This window comes from Pleurodeles waltl, chromosome 4_1 (genome assembly GCF_031143425.1).
Source record: "Pleurodeles waltl isolate 20211129_DDA chromosome 4_1, aPleWal1.hap1.20221129, whole genome shotgun sequence".
NCBI lineage: Eukaryota > Metazoa > Chordata > Amphibia > Caudata > Salamandridae > Pleurodeles > Pleurodeles waltl.
In genome coordinates this window covers 605334299-605353847 of record NC_090442.1, presented here as the reverse complement: position 1 = coordinate 605353847, position 19549 = coordinate 605334299, and the positions used below count along the sequence as shown (strand labels likewise).

Sequence of the window (19549 nt, the reverse complement as noted above, 5' to 3'; positions counted from 1 at the left end):
GTAATTGACAGTCCACGCTTGAGGCAAACAGCTGAAGATTCTGAACATGCAACCAGAACCCTGAGAAACTAACTGTTTCAAGGAAGGGACAGTTATAGGCTTTGCTTCCACAGCAAACATACACATCACATATTCCGCAAAAGTTGTTGAGATGAAAGTTAATACATTTTCCAAACGAACAAATGTTAAATTCTACACTTGTATTAAAATATGCTTGATCAAGAGAAACGAGGTTGGGTGATTTCCCAATCTGATGATGGTATTTCTACTAAAAACGCATTTCTCTGAGGTTTCGTGGGAGAAGTATCCAATCAGCAAATTTATGTTGTACTACTTTTGGAGAAAAGCTAAAGAATTATTGTTGTGAATCTATAATGAAAAGGATGTTTTTCTACCAATAAGCACACAGGTGAAGAAGATTCCTCAACTTGCTCTTGCTTTAGTCATCCAAGAATTTTAAGGTCTTTTTGAGATGTTCAAGTCCTCTTTCAGCAACCAAAGAACTCTCTGGTAAATGTTTGCACAACGACAGTAAAAGAAATGCAGCCAAGGCTGCTGTTTGACGTCATAAAAGAGAAATCATCAACAAACCATCACCACTCAGACCACTCTCTCGCTATTTCAATTGGTGCTAGATGTAGTTTCACAACAACAAAGTCACGGACCATACAGAAAGTCTTCAAAGAGATCAGGATAATAGAGGGCACGGTGGTGTCAGCCAAAACATCTGGAAAAACAATATACGGGGAGCGGTAGAGAGGCACAGAAACATATTAGAAAAGGTTAAGAGATAAAGGGGCATTCAAGAGGACAGTGGGACAACAAAATACTGTGAGCCGTGGAAGGAAGCAGAACATTCTTCTGGAGAGACTGATTCCAGAAGCATACTAGGGGTTTAGTGGGTAGATCCACAGGTACAGAAGGCCAATGTGCTGAAAACTGACATAATCATTGAAGAAAGTATGTGGGAATAGCTGATGCCGAGGAGTTGGGAGATGTTGCGTATACACGCGAGAGGGGGGTTATTGTATGAAATATTGCTTACAGGATGGTGTGAACAGGTAATGAGGTGCATGTGGGACAATGCAGGATGAACCATGAGTATCATTTATCCTTCTCCTGCTGCATGTTTTGGCCAGTGCTTGGGTAGGGAGAAAGTCATTATCCCACATGGCAGCTATGCATTCAAAATGGTAATGTCCTATGATGGGAAGGGCAGGCACTCTTTTTCTACATTCGAAATTTAACACGTCAACCACAGTCGTCGTCCTTTCTGAGCTAATGTGAGCTCTTGGTGTTGCAGTCAGCTGCTACACATATCTCTTGACATTGAATCAGAGTGTAAAATTAAATAAACGCCAAGTTAGGGCCTATTTTCAAAAGCAACTGAGTACATTTTGTGAAGCAGAGCCAATGGACAATATTTGCATATCTGAGATGCAATACTGTAACAATACATCAGCAACATCTAAAGGAAATGTGAATTTCAGAATATATGTTCTGTTTAGTATGGTTCCTTTCAGAAATAGGAGACCCTGTCTAACTCTCACTGGCATCGACAATAACCCGATCACGGACCTGAAATTTACCAAAATTAAAAAGAAAAATATTGAGAACCTCACATTTTCATCCTACCAATGTTCTAGGCGTTAAATTGTGTGTGCGCTACACTGAGACAAGGGCACAACTGCATTGATCTATGTGTCAAACGGTCTCCAAGCTTCAGATTGGTCTAGTATATGTACAAATAGATGAATCCGTCTGTCATCTTGGAACCAAGTTCAGTGCAGTCCCCTCCTACCTTTTGGCACTATAGTTATGAGACTTCTCTCATTGAAGGTGTTGGTGCTCTTAGTAGCCATGGCGGCAATGTTCCATTTGGATTTGCACAGTTTTGACAGAAGCCTTCTGAACACCCTACTAAGTAGTCTTTAGACAGCACAATATACGGCCCTAACAGTCATTTTGGAAGTAAAAAGGCTAAACCATATATTAGATGCCAGAGGAATGCTGTGTCTGGCTCCCCTTAACAAATAGGGCTAGTTTCAAAGTTGCCTTCCCAAAATGTTCTCAGGGCTAACAACACAATTTCAACAGCATTGTGTGCTTTGCGGTTCTATTTTTGCACAAATACATTTTGTGAACGCATACTGCTGCTACTATAGAGCAGCGGCACAGTTGGTTCTAAAAACAGAGGGACGAAGACAGAATCTATAAAAAAATATCCACAACACAGTTCAAATTTATTTTGGCAAGAAAGGAGCATGAACCACAGCTGTGCACCATTTGTGAGGACTGAACTGATGGACAGAAGAAAAGCAGACCAAAACCTGAACCATAAATGATGTGCTAAACTGTGCCATGTATTTGACATTGAAGGAGTCTTTTTATTTAACCAGTATAAGGAGTCCTTCTCTACTGAGTAAGTTGAACCGCCGAGGCATTGATCTTTAAGGTGTTCCTAAAAGGGATGGAATAAAATAACAACCCACTCTCCTACAAATACATTATTCAATAATAGATCAATTAGAACAAATTTACCATATATAAATGCCTTTCAAGAGGCGCATAGGTAAAAAAAAGAAACATTTAAACTCGGCCATCACTGCCCTCAACCTGCTCGTTGACAAACATGTCTTATAAATGTGGATCCAAACACGACTAAGGCTTAAATCATCCTTCTTACATTCCTCCAGCGAGGAAAAATTGAGCACAGAGTAGGCTGAACTCAGATGGTCATATTGACAATCAAGTAATGATCCTTCAAACGATTTGTACCCCACAACATCGAGAGGAATGTCTTGTAGCAGTAGTCCGAAAGTGACACCACACTGATTCCCTTGGCACAGGGTCCAAGGGGTTATTAGCCATATATCTGAAGTATGTGTGGGCAGAACTAGCAGAGTTTCACTCTGCGGAATTCCGCAGAGTTACATATAACTCTGCAAGATTCCACAGAGTTCTGCCAATGAGGGGAAAATATGCATGTCACACTGCTTGTGCTGAGTAGCACAAGCAGCACTGAAGAATCAGTATGATTGACGCCATGCAGTGCGCAAGAGCACACAGCCATCCAAGTTGATTTTGCTGCGGCTCGAGTACAAAATCTTGTGGAACTAATGCTGAGTCACCAAATTATGCCAGTCATGGGCGGAATGAAACATTCCACCCACCCCTCACTTGAAGGAGAGAAATACTAAAAGTACATAATAATATCTGAAACCAAATTAATTGGGATAGAGTCGGAAAACAGAGGTTTTTCTAGAACTTTAAAGCATTTGGCTGAAGCTTGAACTTCTCTCAAAGTGTGTACTCTTTTAAAAGGATGCAACCAGGTCTTGTTTATAAGTAGCACTTTGTCAAACTGTGCATATTATCTAGCATAATTGTATGTGGTGGCTGCATAGACTACATTTTTAGCCATACTTGTTATCATCATTGATCTGCATTCACTCTAAACATCTTTGGTTCTCTGGAGGCGTAGAGCCGCTCTTTCTTCAAAGGGCTGGCAGAAATGCACTCCCACACGCCTTCCTCTGTTTAGACAGAGGACACGAGTCCACCTTTAACCTGTGCTACAACAAACTGACCCCAGCTGCGGTACTTGTGTGCTAAAACATGTTAACTGAACAAAAACATCCGAAGTTGAACTTTTGCAGGAAGGATCGGGTTTATTATTGAGGAGCTGTATAGAGTGCTGTGTTTTGCCTTTTGGTTACTTCAGAGTGTACAGAAGATGGAAGGAAAAAATACACCTTGATAATAAGGTGAGAAGTCAGAGTCCAACTGGATATTCTAAGTAACTGCATCTGATATTTTTGATTGCTACCCCTTCTCTTTGTAGAAATCAATGACGGCCGCCGCAAATCTCAAGGGGTATAGAGACAGGGGAAATACTCTAAGAATTAAAAAAAATCTTCCAATTCCTGTTGCCGCCGCCTTGCTCCTCTGCTGTCCTGATGGTGTCCCAGCAGTCCCTGGGACATCAGCACAGGCTCCCCATGCAATCCTGGTGCTGCTCTCATGCTATACGTACTACAAATAATGATGGGTGACCAAACAGGAGTAAGTGGCGCTTCTTGTCAATTATCCAATATATTCAAGAATTGTGATGGTGTACTTAAAAGAAGATCACTCTTTGCTCCTTAGTCTCAGTGACAAATCACTGATAATTATGTACATTTATATAAGGCACAGATCCAAACATGAAGTCCATTAAATAAAAGTTAATATCTTTTTTCCTTGGTTTTGAAACAATCATGCATATCCTTGTTCTTGAAATCTTCAATATCCAGTCCATACGTATCCAGTCACTACCAGAATTCGCCAAATTCCATGCCCATGTCCTTATTCTTGAAATTTTCAATTTCCAGTCAGTTAATATACAATCACTACCGGAGATCACCAAACTCCGCTAACACTTGTTTCGTCAGGGGTGTACCCCATGACTTCCTCAGGGCTGTTAAATCTGTATTCCATCTTATAAAGGGTCCTTAAAATCTATATTGATGACTCCGCATTACCGCCGTTCTCTGATCTTCGTGAGTACACCCCTGACGAAACTCATGCTATACGTAGCCTGAGAGTAGCATCAGGATTGGTCAGAGCAGCTTGGTCTGCCACTCAGACACTGTATGGGAGTCTGTGCAGTTTCTCCAACCCGGCTGTACAACGCAAACCTGTTTGGCTGGCCTAATACGGCTGGCCAAACAAACAAGCTTCCCTAGGGGCAGTCCCTCTCCCCTGTCCCATGGCCCAACCATGCCCCTCCCTGCACATGCTGGCTGAGCCAGCGGCTAAAAAATAAAATAATAATGAAATATTGTTTTATTTTTCAGCTGCTGGCTTTAGCTAGTGGGGCGATGCTCCTTTGCCATTGCAGAGGAGCCGTCCCTGGTTGACACTGTGGAAAGGTAAGTGTAATCGAGAACCCCTGGTATGTTTAGTGAAACTGGGAATCAGATCTTTCTCACTCTTCTTGAGAGCAGTTTTTATCCAGCTGGGAAAAAACTGCTTTGTAAGATTCTGAACTGTGTTTCACAACATCATTCAACACCATAGCATAACCCTAACATAAAGTAAAGTTAACCTCTGGAAAAGTTCTTATTCGAGACAAATAGAGTACTCCCTGAAAAAAGCTGATTTTATTTTGCTTTGCAGACAAAAATAATTTCTAGCCTTTTCTTTATTACAAACATAAAGTCATTTGTAGATTGCTTTTATGGCCACTAAACAACGAACCTTACTGCTTGCTTATACATGATGAATATAGCTTTGTTTGTCTCTGTATCCATGTCTTAGTTTACTTTAAAACTACATTTCATAATAAAAGTTCCTCTGCACAAACTGATTGGTTTCAGACTGCCGAGCCATGTTTCAAGAGCCAATCAAGTCGATTTGTGCACATTAATACAGCTTCTACTTATTAATGACAATGTTGAAGTGCCACTCTCTCCCGCCTTTTACCTCCCATCAGCTTTCATTTCCTTTTCATTTGACATAACCAAGAATTTAAAAAAATAATTCTACCATCGATGTGATCATCCAATGAGTGCACTACTTATGTATTAGCAATTAAATGCTCACCACTTCTTTTTCTCTCTCTCCCTTAGTTGCACAATAAGGATTTATGAGTGTATATTGTCATCCAAGGTAAGCTTTCATATGGTCCTGGCATATGAAGCTTATGTCTGCATATATAAACCATACATACCTTGTATGCATAGTATGGCAAAATTTTCATTATGTAATATAATGAAAATTTAATTTTTATTTTAATGACTAACTCAAACTAACTTGTTTCAGTTCATATTTAAGTGTCCGTAAACTAAATTTTAATACTTTAGAGTTCTACTATTTGTCCTATGCCGCAGCTCTTGCAAGTATTTTAATCCTCAGTTCTCAATACTGCAAATGTTGCAGATGAGTGCAATGGAGCATAGGTACTCGCTGACCAGCCCCGAGAAGCCCTCAAAGTAAAATATGCAAATGACCTTCCATTGAGATCTTCTGCATGCAATGAATATTAAGTGTTTGCGAAATAGCTCAGCCCTCGAGTATTGTCAGCAAGTACCAATGCAGCAGAATTTGCAGCAGAATTTGCAGCGGAACAATGTGGCTAAAACCATTGACTGTACAGGACTCAGATCTCTACACACATATCCAAGAAGTCTTCGCTCCCACAGCTTCATATCACTGATTATTGTACCAAAGCCATGAAAAGCATGTTGTTCAACAGAGGTCTTGCAAAGCATGTCTTCATTTATGAACTGTGCACAACTATGTATGTAACCATCTATGTAACAAACCAGTGGAGTACATCGTTGTGAAGAAGCAATTTGAAAAGAATGTTCTACCATAAATGGTTTCAAGTAGAAAAATAAGGTGTATTGGCTTCACTAGAAGGGAACAGTTTCCTTGCAGATGACATTTCTGGTAACTGCAGAGCCTGCATGGCACCTAGAAGTGAAAGAGTAAGTTTGCAGCTTAGTCTGTTTTGGTAGATGAGATATTTACAAAAAATATTTGTTTTGTGGAACAGAGGTGAAGTTCAGCAAGTTGCAACACCTATAACTTATTTTTCTACCTACTTTTGTACACCAAACTGTTCCAACACAACATTACTTCTGTGTTCGAATTAGAAAAACTGAAGGCTTGACTTACCTGTCAGAACTCAAACATTTTGATCTTTAAGCTATGTAGAAGGATTCTACAGCAGAGTAATTTGCCCTGCCCATTGAGCTAACCTAACAGCTGGTAATATAAGTACCTGTATACAGGCCAAAATAATTTTCAATAGTACGTACTACATGCATGTCACCCACAACATGAAGAGAAGGTAACAGAACAGCATTATGGGAACAAAACATTATCTTTCATTATTTTGAGAAGCTGGGCTCGGAGTTTACATCAGGTCTTCGGCGCCAGAGTCCAAATGGAGTATAACTCGGGCTTCAAAGCACTGTAGAACACCGCCAACAAAACATTAGTTAGCCACTAAATCAATGAAACACTCTGTTGCCTCCATATTGGAGCCCCCACACTTGAGTTTCCATCCACAAAAATTTCCCTTTTTCTCATAATAATTGAACCTAGAATTTATAAAAACAACTGCTGTAGGTAAATCCTTCTCGTACGAAGTGACTGTGACAGAAACTACTAAGAAACCAACTTCACCTACTTCGTCTGTTCTATCTCTTCCACCTTTTGCCTTTGTGATTTATGATACCATCTTGTTAGTGCTGTGATCAAACCAATGCTTCACATGCTGAGGCACTTTCTCTAGGATGACAGCAAGTTACTTAATTGGAAACGGCAAACAAAAAAAACTTCAGAGCCTTTTTAGCACAAACCATTCATTGTGAAAGTGTACCTCTTAAATTTGATATTAACACTATATTCAGCAAGGAAGGACCAGGCCTCGAAATGACAATGGACCCATTACAGGTTGAGCGGTGCTCTGACCAGTAGCCGCCACCCACGACCCTGAGTTACTAACACCAAGGGTAATTAAAAAAAGGGATACATGAAATTTCATCACGGACTAATAGGATAAAACTGTTAATTTGTTAATTCCTGTGCCAGGAAACATATATCTGTCATTAATAGGTGAAATGAAATAATGTTGATAATTCCTATAGGGAGCCAAAATATTCCCAGATTACAGGATGTTGGGAAATATATGCAGGAATTGGTGTTTCTGCACTGATACCCATATTTTGTTGCTTGTTATTTCACCTGGAACTTTCAGCTCATTTCAGCCCAAATCTATTAGTAAATTACTCCCACTCCATTTAATTACTAGGGAGTTTGTGACCCCGAATCGACTAAGTTGATGTAAACACTTGTATTGGCAAATAGGAAAAACCTAAGCCTTTCCATTTCATTTTAAGTTGCTTATTAAGGAAGCAATGCAGACATTCTACAACATAAACCAAATGCGGCTCTACCACTTCTTAAATATAGACACAAAATGTGTGCAGCATCTCACAGCATTGCCATTCAACAACATCCATCCTTATGATTATGCTCGCACCATTACACTCAGAGAGCACTATAAGTAACACAAAGTAAACTAATGTTACTATGAAGGTGATAGACGTAGGTCTTACCAGCCCTAACAGAAAATACCATGACATGTTGGCTAAATTATCTCCATCCCACTCAAATCTTACTAAGCCAAGAGTAACCTACCTTGCACCATTTAGACCAGAGACATACTACCTTTCGTAAAAGGACAGAAACTAAAAAGGAAGTTAATTAAAAAAAAGGCTGCTTGAATTTTCATTACTGGCTAATAGGATAAGACTATTCTGTTGGTAATTTCTGGGACATGGATCATATATCTGTCAAAGATTGGTGAAATTAAATTAAAAAAAAAACTCAGATGTAATTAAACACATCTGGTATACAATGCTACTAGACAATATAGGACCTTCAGTATCTTGCGCTCCTTGAATATTATGACTTGAGTAACAGCGTGCATTCTAAAGTGAGATAATTATCCTAAAATCGCAATATATTGTGATAAGACATAGTACGAATACATAAAGTAACAGTAATTTGTTAAGGACAAAGAGATAATTGCTAAAAATCGATGCCCTCTACTGAGTATCTTTTTCCATTAATCCGATCGCCTATTCTAACATCTAACAAAGGCAGGGCACTGGACACAAAGTATAAATATTCATTCTCAGAGAGCAGATCTGTCTACAACATTCACCAATATTTTCTTCTCGGGCTCAAGTGCCCAATAATAACGTGGATCAGAAGTGCCAGAAATAGTACATTAATAATATATAATTAAGTTATTAATTTATAGACAAGTGAATTATTTGCAACACTTCTGTCCTGAAAGCAGATAATGACAGATGCCTGTCTGAATTCCATAGGTCATCGACTTAAGGTCCTGCCAGTGTTAAAACATGGACAGCTCAAAGCAAAGCTGTGCAATGTAATCAAGCTCCTTCCAGTTATGTCACAGCAGTGGCATCTCTTCCTATAGCACAGTACAACATTACTGTTGTAGGTAGATTATACAGTATATTATAAAGCACTAAGGCAGTAGGTGCTACCGAAAAAACTGCTTAGCAGAAAATATAACCATTGAGTTGCTTGTTTGATTACTCACAGTCAATCAGTGTCTCTCCTCAACGTAACTTTTTTCTTTCACTCACTTATCAGAATAGGTGAAATAATACAATATGCTGTTCTTTGGGTAGTGATGAACGATCAAATTATTTTCAAAATCCTTAATGTCCGTATTTTCACTTTTCTAAGTTTTGTAACTCCAGGAGTCACTACCCAGAAGTCTCTGCCAGTCGCTCACAAAGAGCTAGCAGATGAATCATTACTATTGACCTGCTTGCTTTGTATTTATTTTTCTAGCCCCTTTTTGCAATCTAATATTGTCCGCTGTTTACTTAAATATATTGTTTACAGCCTTTCACACTCTAAAACTGTGTAAACTCAGGTCTGCTGTAATAAAAGCCGAAGCTGACAAGGTGATTCAGCCAAAGTATTTCTGTTATAGTTTCAGGAATGATGATTTTTTTTCCTAATGTTTATCCCATTGAAGTAGAATTTAGATTTCTAACGTCAACAGACTATGGTCCATTAATTATGTGGCAAGTCTATATCCCCTCATCTTTGCCAGGGAAGCAGATCACATAATTCTAATTGGCCTAACATCATCTGTGACCGAGGCGTAGCATAGTCAGAGAGATTCTGCAGGTGTGAATCTCACATTTCCCAACAATAAAACAGTGGGCTGCAGGGTGCAATGAGTCAGATGACTAAGTTTCAGAAGGCACTGTTCTCATGATGACCAGGATCAGTACTGATTTGCATTAGGCAGGCCTCTGAGGCTGGTTTAGACTTTGGCGGAAAGATACTGCATTGCAACAGCAACAGATTACCTGTCCACCAAACGTAAGGTCCACCAGCCTTACTTTGGGCAGACTACCAGTTTTCGGCAGATGGAGTAAAATTTACTTTCAGTGTAAAACGTCCTCTGATGGCCTGTCAGTAAGTGGTGCCAGAAGTATTTATTAAAGTGGACATTACATGGCTTTTTTTTACTGTCTGCATTGCCAGTATACAACAGTAAAAAAAAAAGAACATTTACCACCAGATTATGGGAAAAGACTCCAATGGTGTGGAGGCATTAGGGTTTTAATTTTTCAAAAACGAACTCCCTTTTAGGAGTTTGCTTTTTTTTTTAAATAAAGGACTTTGTAAAAGGTTGACGACCAGCCGTCATGTTTGATGATGCTGTCCTTAAAACCTTTCCCACACTGACAGGAACCACTATGATGGCTGTTCCTGCCAATGTATAGAGAAGTCTGCGGGGCCGGAGGACATCTCTAAATTTGGCTGGCAGAGGGAAGGAGAGGGTGGCAGACATAAAGTTCTCCGTCATCCTGTCTGACTTTACTCTATCTGCCAAACCCTATATTAGGCTCTCTGTCTACTGGCACACTGGGTGAAAAACAATGGCTACGTTTTGGGTGTTTGATTGCCAGTAGTTTGTCTGGAGACCTGAGACTGGCACAGCATTCCATGCCTACTACTGCCAATGTTTGTGAATTCTAAAAAGTAGTACATTTGCATTAATTCAAGGAGTACTTCTACTGCTACTTTTTTAGTAAACGTATTGATATATATATTTAAGTCCTCATCCAAACAAAATAACAAAATAAAACCTCTTAGTGAAATCAGGGCGATGAGATACAACCAACACAGGCCAACACAGACATTGAAAGGCCCAAACCAGGGTCCCCAGACCCAACTGCCAAGCCAGGATTAGATGTATTTAGGGGGAGCCACACCACAAACAGACCCCCTCTCCAACACGCAGAAGCTACACCAATGTCTGTGACAGTCTTGCTAAAATGACCTCTCCAGCAGAAGCCTGGAACTAGACATTTTTTTTGATAACATTCAAAATAATTTGCATTTGTGGTTATGTGTTTTCACTTTTAATTTACACAAAACGATCTGCGATGCAAGGGACTATAGAGCAGATTAAAATAACCAATACAGATGTTTAAAAAGCAGACACAACTCCTGGAAGTCGACATAGCCAGAAAAGTGTGACTAACTCCAAAAAGTTACTATTTACTGAGCTAGAAACATAGGGCCTAATGTATGAAAGGATTTTATCTTGTGCACATGGGAAAATGCGTTATTAAATATGGGTCCTAATACATTCCAAAAATGCTCTTCACTTGTAAAGCTAACCATAATGGTTCAGTAATTTTATTTTTTCATTCTTTCCTGAAGGCGGGCTATCATTTTTTGGATTGCTGATGCAAGGCGTGCCGCCGCCCGTGATTGACTCTTACATGCGAGATCTGAAAGCAAGTGCCCCCGAGAGGATGTGAGCTGTCACCGCTGCTTTGGAAACCAGTAGCCGAGTACTGCAAAGTTTACACCCTTGAAATCGCAGCACAAAAACTGTGTGGTCATTGTATTCCCCCCTCTGTTGCTGAAAATACAATTTTGGCATGGATTGTTTGAGTTGAAATGAAACAATAAACGGCAGCAAACCAACTAGGCATAATGTTCAACGTTTTCTGTTTGAGATAGAGTTTTTCAAAAATAAAGAGTAACTGTGAAGGAAGCATGATGTATGAACTGTTCTAGATGCACTTTTTAGGAAGCTATGGCGTGCTACTAAAGGAGTGGCAATCGAGCAGTGCCTTAAAACAAGTGCCTGTTTTTATAATGAATTGTATTGATGAGTTGTTGAACATGGTACAATGTGCTACTGACTATTTGATACACAAAATATTGTACGTACCCATTGAGAATACAGTTAATATGTCAGAGTTCATGAAACTGGAAGTAAACATATTTTATGTGATGTACAATAAAATAATGTGTTCAAAAGCCCAAATTATGTAGTGATTTACCCTCAAATTCTGATCCATACTTTTTCGACACATGTATCAGTGTACCCATGGTCTGCCTGGGTGTGGCCAGGACCCATACCTTGGTAAACAGATGACAGGAAAAGAGAAATCTTGCCCTGCCCACCTCCCCAAAGACGATCCTTCAAATAATTATTTTGGTATCCAGGATGACCAGTTTCCACAACTGTTGTACTGAACGCCCAAGCATTAAACTTCAGTTATAATGTGCAGTTTCCACTTACTCAATTGAAAAAAAAAACTCTGTAGGATTACCACCATCCCCAGCTGACAATATCAGCAATTTGTTCATGTTTTACAATTTTGTAACGGCCAGGAAATTACGCTTAGCTAGGAATGTGTGTAAAATCTTCTGTATTCATTTTCGTCTCATTGAAAAAGGCCTATCGTCAGTTTACAAAGAACTTACAATGGGCCTAAAGTCCGCCCATTGCTTACCATTGGTTGGCTTTATTGTCACTCTGAGTTGGTTGCTTCTTATTTCATGTCTGGCCTTGTTCATCTTTTGTTTTTCTCTTGCCTGGAGCATGTTTTCTTTACTTGTGTCCCTCCACTGCTCACTTTTATGGAACTACTTTTTTGTTTTCCATAACTACTCCATGAGTGTGCACGTGTTTTTTAGTTGTTTCCCTTGTGTACTTCTCTCCCCGTGCTTCATGTTGTTCTCATCAGTGTGCTTCCCTCACCAAGCTCTGTTTTGCTCTCTCCCTCATGTGCTTCTCTTCCTCCCCCATGCTCCTTGTTGCTCTCTCTCCCTTGTGTGCTTCTCCCCATCCCCTATGTTGCTTTACAGTCTGTGCTGCTTTTCCCCTTCCCCAGTGACTCCCACTGCTTCCCTCCCCCACCTACTCCTCCGCCGTCTCCACACCTGCAGCCTTATTTTTTTAAATTACATTTAAAAATATGTATACGTAAAAAACAAAAGATTAGAAAATAAAAAAAAGGCACTTACATTTTTTTGGTCAGCCAACAGGTCTCAAAAGCGAGACCTGTTGGATTTGCCAATGCTTGATAATATGGGTTTCTGTTCACTTGAATTGTTAGTCACTGGTAGTGTAATGAGCCCTAGATCGCTTTAGAAAGTGATTTTGTCTTGCATTTGCTATGAGGGGGGAAACAGCTTTAGGTGATTTCCCTAGTTTTTCATTCTGGCCTGGACTGTAAAATTGTGGTCATGCTTATAAGAAATACTTAGTTCTCAACCCTACTTACAACAAATATATGCTCTGGAAGCAATCGTTTGGCAATTACCTTCTTTTCTGTACATACAGTGTGTCAAAGATTTTGGCAAGTAGTGGAGAGAATTCTCATCCCTTGCCAAAATTATCGCCTTGCCAGCACAAAGCACATACGATTGCGAGACCTCATTATGGATCATGCAATCAGACTAGGCGGCCTGTAAATGTTGCTCAAGGTCATTAATAATAAAAACGTTAAATAAAACAAGTGTGCGGAGACACCCTCCTCTGACCATGTCAGTGTAAGATTTTTTGGCCATTGAATCTGGGTAACTTGTACACCTGTGTTGATCACTTCACTGCTTAGGCACAGGCAGTTTGCTTCTGGTCTATGTATTAGCTCTGCTAACTCTCTCAGTCAAGTGTGTGTGCCAATTTATTACTGGCCCAACCCTTTTGAGGGTCTCACCAACTCAATCAATTGACTCTGCACTAAACGTATACCAGATGCAGACTCACTGAATCAGCCAACCTCCAACCCTCACTCTTATTCGCCTGGCATCTGGGTGTACTCCTTTTGTGACCATTGCTTCTTAGTGGCCTTCACAACTTTTACCATCATTGCATTCTGCATAAAACTATATATCCATTGCTTCTGGGAACTTTTAAACATACTGTGACCGTTACATCTAAGGGATCACCATAACTAACTTCAACATTGCACCTCAGAACCATTGATATTGACCATAGCATCTGGGCTACCGGCAACTACTGCATCTGGAAACCTGTACACCTATTGTCACAACTGGATCTGGGTATCTGTAGCGTAGGTAAACGACAGGAATTGATGCATTTATATTTATTTCAACGGTCTAACAAAGGCCACTGGTAAAGAACGGAACATGAAATTAAATCATTTATATCTTTGAACAACTTTTGTTGACGTAGTTTATGAGCCACAACGAGCTCTTAGTCCACCATGCCTTCTTGTTTAGTAAAACTGCACTTTCTGAAAATGTATCAACTTGTATAGGTGTTGTGAATTTCGATGCAACCTTGTGACCTACACTCGGGTATGAAATACGCACCCAATCTCCCTTTTTAACCATCTTGTGTTTAACACAATGCACACTATCATGATATCTTTCACCACTAACCAGCTTAGCACTCAAATTATTTTTGATCCTTTTTACAACTTCACCAAATTCATCACTCTTGGTAATAGATTTGTAAAAGACAGGTGTCATGAAGGTATGGCTTTCTCTCCCTCTCATCAGGTAATACGGGGAAACACCCATATAAGTAGTATTCTCCAAACTGTTTCCTTGTAACTTTCTGGTTGTTTTGCCAAAGCAGCCCTTGTACCATCTTTAAAAAATCCGTTAGCCCTCTCAACTTGCCCATTGGCCCTGGGACAATACAAAGGCCTCATCTCAGCTTTGATACCATGCCTTTCTAGAAAATGCAACACTTTTGATGAGACCAGACATCAATATTTTAGGAAATCCTTCAACTTTAAAAGTATTGTCCAAAAACGTAATTACCTCATCTGTTGTGGGATTACTCACAAAGGTGTAATAGATGCATTTAGAAACATCATCAGTAAGCACAATCAAGAACCTATTGTTCTGTCCCAATATATTAGATGGACTAGACAAATCGATTGAAACTTTATCCCATGGTTTATTTGGCACTTCTTGTGATTTCAACAGTTTAGAAAAAAAACTCCCACTGTTTATCTGAATTCACACAGACAGGACACTCATCGAGAAATATATCAACAGTCACATCCATACCTGGCCACCAATATTGTTGTTTGAGCAATTGTTTAGTACTAGAACCCCCTGGATGCCCATGGTGTCTAAGACCCAACAGTAGCACAAACAAACCATGTCTTAACAAAATACAATTTTCCACACTTAGTTCACTAGACACTTGGATGAAACTTTGAAAACTTGGTTCCAAATTTCTACTAAGCGCCATACCTTCTGAAGATACTGTTTTACACTGAACAATTGCTCATTCTATGAACACATCTACAGCCATTCAGATTCCGTTACAACTCCTTGACATTTGTCCAATGAATCCACCATTGCAACAATACACTCCTGCTGATCAAAGTGCCTCATTATCATCAGTTTTTTGAGGCAATCTAGATAAATAGGCAGCTGACACATTTATGCCTCCAGCTATATGTTGAATCTCAAATTCTTGCAATCGTGCAAGAATTTACATTTTTATAAGCCTGATCGCCAGTGATAATATTTTTCTGCACATTGCTTTGTTTTTAAATATTTTAGATGCTTTGTTTTGTGAAATATGCTCTGATAGGAATCTCAGGTTTGTTTTCTCTTTGATAGGTTTTATTTATGGTGGCGAGTGGAGTCTGTTAGAGCTCCACTCTCCGTTGCCAGTCGTTTACGCTCCAGTTGTTTTGAAGGGGCGGCAGCCTTTGACCTTAATTTCTATTTAATGCCTTCACTCACACAGACGCGCTGATAATGTTACTACGTTTTTATAAGCCAGTTCACCAGTGATAATATTTTCTTGCACTGTCACATTGCTTTGTTTTTAAATATTTTAGATGCGTTGTTATGTGAAATATATTCTGATAGGAATCTCTGATTTGTTTTCACTTTGCTGGTTTTTATTTATGGTGGCAATCGGAGTCTTTTAGAGCGGCTGCAGTCGACCTTCATTTCTAGTTCACTCAACCAGATGCGCAGCGCATGCGCTGCCGGCACGCCAAAGGCACACCTAAGGCAAGCCCATCTGCACCCGTCCGTTAGGACTGCGCCGGGCGCCAGGACGCAAACCAGTTTCCCACAAATAAGCTACTCCTGGGAAAAGGTATTGAAACTCAAGCATGTAGGTATTGGAACTACCCATTCTCCTTTTATGTTTACTCATTCACTGGGAAATTATCGTTGTAATGACTGTAATTTCACTTGCGGGACGGAAAAACCTTTAACTGATTCTAAGCCACGTTTCAGATTGGCAGGTCAATCCATCCCTTTTAATTGTTTTCTCATTAATGCTCGATCTGTAATTAAACATAAATATGAGCTTTTGAATTTTTAGAATCTTACAGCCCTCACTTAGTATTCCTTACAGAGACTTGGACTGATGAAGCCTCAGACCTTGACTTTGCTGCTGTGCTTACTGCTGGATATGTGTCCAGCAGGTTAGATCAGTCAGGTAAACGGGGAGATGGCCGTGAAATAATTTTTGGGAAAACTTTGGAAGTGGCATCGGAACCCCTCCATTTTGAGGATTGTGAGGCACTCTCATCTAGATGTAAACTTACTACCCAAGATATGTTTTATGGTGCTTTAATTTGTAGACCCTCTTGCCCAAAGGTGAAGTTCTTCGAGGAATTAAGTAACTATTTAGAGTCGAGTTTTCATTACACCAGTTTTACAATACTGAGGGATTTCAATTTCTATTTAGAGGATGCTGAAAATAGAGATCTGGGTCTCTTATTTGGAAACTTTAGGCTGTTTCAGCATGAATCAAAGGGTGAGGAGTGCCACTCATAAGACTGGCCACACACAGAATGGCATTTTTACAAACAACCCTAAACTCAGTGTAAAAACAGTGTTACCCATCACTTGGTCAGACCATGCTGCTATATATTTCAGTTTGGACTTGTCATCCTCCAAAACTATAGTAGCTCCAGCTAGGATGGAAAAAAGAGCCACAATTGGAACAAACTGAACTATGCTGAGCTTACCAACGTGTAGAAACCTCTAGGCCAGCATGTCCTGATAACACCAATGAAGCAATAGTCTAATACAATAAATGGGTATATGATGCAGCCACAAAACTAGTTCCGAAGAAAAAAGTTAAAACTTTTAGAAACTGCCCCTCAGCGCCATTTGGAGAGTTCAGTATAGAGAAGAGGAAAAAGTTAAATATAAAAGCCTAATTAAAGATTATAAAAAATGTATAGTTGAGGAGAAATCCAGGTATTCTCAGGTTTTCCTTTTTGATGGAAGATCATGGGGTCAACTAATTTTGCAGATCAAGTCCGGTGGTCCTTAAGATTCGTTACCACCTAAAGTAATGCACGAGTTGGTTCACAAGATAGTACCAGTTATTACAAATTTATTTAATAATGTTCCGGAAAAAGGATGTTTTTCTTTGGAGTGCAAAAAAACATTGTTAAAAAAAACCTCCCTTGATCCAGCTGTGGAGCAAAATTACAGTCCAATTTCCCGCCTTCCATTTCCTGCTAAGGTTATTGAAAAATATATCAACAAAATTCTCTCAGATTTTCTGGGTAAGAATACATTTCTGAGTGAGTCACAATTTGGTTTTCAAGCCTGTCATAGTACGAAAACTGCTTTAGTTGCAGTGGCAGAAAAAATTAAACTGATCATGGATTATAACGGGAAGGCTGCGGTGGTCTTGTTAGACCTTTCCGCAGCCTTCGATACTGTGACTCATGTGGTTGTACGTGATTTGTGAAGATTGGAATAACCAGCTCTGCTTATGATCTGTTTTCTTCTTTCTTAGAAGATCGTGAGCTGAGAGTGTCTCTCGGGGACTTAAACTCCAGAGCTTTCACTTTGCTTTGTGGGGTCCCCCAGGTTTCGTCCATAGCCCCACTCTGTTTACCCTGTACATGGATCCTTTAGCTAAACTCATTAATTTGTTTGGTTTCACATCTATCGCATATGCCCACGATACTCAGATTGTGGTTTCAATCTCTGGGAACACTGAAGAAGTGGCAGATTGGTTCAACAACTGCATGAAGGCAATTGAAACTTGGATGAAAAGAAACTGGTTAAATCTAATTCACCAAAAAACAGACGTTTCTCTGCTCAGTAAATATTGTTCTTTTTAGAATACATACTGGTGGCCCCAATCTTTGGGTTGTCTCCCTGTGACAGCCCCAAAAGTTAGGAACCTAGGAATAATCTTTGATTCAGAACTATCATTTGCAGATCAGATCAATAAATTGTCACCTTTCTGTTCTCAAAATGCTAAGGAAATTTTTCTTTTTATTCCTTTGGAGTTACAAAAATTGGTGGTGATATCCCTAGTTCTAGCTAGATTAGATTAATGTAACGCCTTGCAAAAAGCTTCAACTGCTGCAAAACTTCGCCTGTCGCCTTATTAAGAAACTGCCAAAGTACCAATCTGCTAGGGCAGCACTGGCAGATCTTCACTGGCTCCCCGTTAAAAAGAGAATTGTGTTCAAAGCATTATGTTTGGCACATAAAGTACTCTACAGAAAAGGTCCAGAGTATCTAAAAAAGAAGTTCACCTGACATGTGCCGTCATGACAGCTTTGATCTGCCACAGGAAGAACAGTTCAGATTCCTAGAATCAAGAAAGTGAGATGGGGAGGTCGTAAGGCTTCACTCGCAGTGCCATTGCTTCAGCAAGCACAGAGCTGCTTTCACCGCAGCTCCTTGCTTGCTGAAGCATTTCATCTCTGTCCCCTGTACGAGTAGACCTGCTTTACCGGTCCCGCTGTCAAAACCTGAAGTGTTTGCTGTGGCTTGGCTGTAGCTGCATAGCTGCTGCCAAGCCACAGCAAACAGCTATGTCCTGAGGGTGGGGACCCCGGACATAGCAGGAGCTGACTCTGGGGGTTGAGGTCTCCAGGGCCATCAGAAGCTCCTAGAGGGGGGCATAGCCCCGGGTAGGTGGTGGTCCCCAGGGCTTGGGGTTCCCAAAGGGACCACCTTTCTTTTTTAAAATATTTGCCCCAAAGGCAAGTGGTCCCTGGGGGGGGGACAAATGGGGGGTGCCCCCCTCATAAATCACTGTAGCTTCATGGAGGTGGTGGTGCCCGGGGCTTGGGGGTCGCAAGGGGACCTCCTTTTGTTTGTTATATATTTGCCCTGGGGTGGTGGTCCTCGGGTCAGAGCGGGGAGGGAGGGGCGGCCTCCGGCTCATAAATCAATGTAGCCCAGGGAGGTGGTGGTTCCTGGGGCTGTGGGGAGGCCAAATGGCCTCCTCCACTTACTTAAACCATTTTTGCCTGGGAGAGTGGTGGTCCCTGGGGGTGCGGGGAGCTGAGTGGCTCCCGCTCATATTTATATATTCTCCCCGAGGAGGTGGTGGTCCCTGGGGCTGTGGGGGAGGCTGTAGGGCCTCATCCACCTTAAAAAGCATTTTGCCCCGAAGGTGGTGATCCTCGGGGCTTACTAAAGCCCAGGGAAGGAGGCCCCATGCGCCCCCTCCCATAATAACCCCAAATGCCCCCAGGACCTGGCCCACCCGGTGGCAGATAAAAAAAGCATGGGAGATCGCTTTTTAAAAAAACTAATAAATCTCAGGAAAATCTGCTGAACTATCAGCAGATTTTTCCATGTTTTAAAAAAAAAGCTTTTTAGCCCTGGTCGGGACCCTCGGGAACCCCAGTACCAAGGTTAAGGTGTCAGGGTGACATTCCCCTGGCCCCTTTTCTTTTTTTTTAAATCT

The 19549-nt window shown here is 40.5% G+C and overlaps 1 protein-coding gene across 11 annotated transcripts in view; it reads left to right on the top strand.

Annotated features, from left to right (window-relative positions):
- MYBPC1 (myosin binding protein C1) overlaps window positions 1-11899 on the top strand; it is a 362797-nt gene extending 350898 nt beyond the window's left edge. For 10 of the 11 annotated variants that reach the window (XM_069229024.1, XM_069229023.1, XM_069229030.1 and 7 more), the window contains one exon: window positions 11284-11899. In XM_069229024.1, the coding sequence (XP_069085125.1) occupies window positions 11284-11384 (101 nt within the window). In that variant the 3' untranslated portion in view covers window positions 11385-11899. Of the gene's footprint in view, window positions 1-5612; window positions 5653-11283 lie in introns of all 11 variants that reach the window. The other variant, XM_069229025.1, reaches the window with a different exon arrangement.
- Window positions 11900-19549: the final 7650 nt, after the last annotated feature.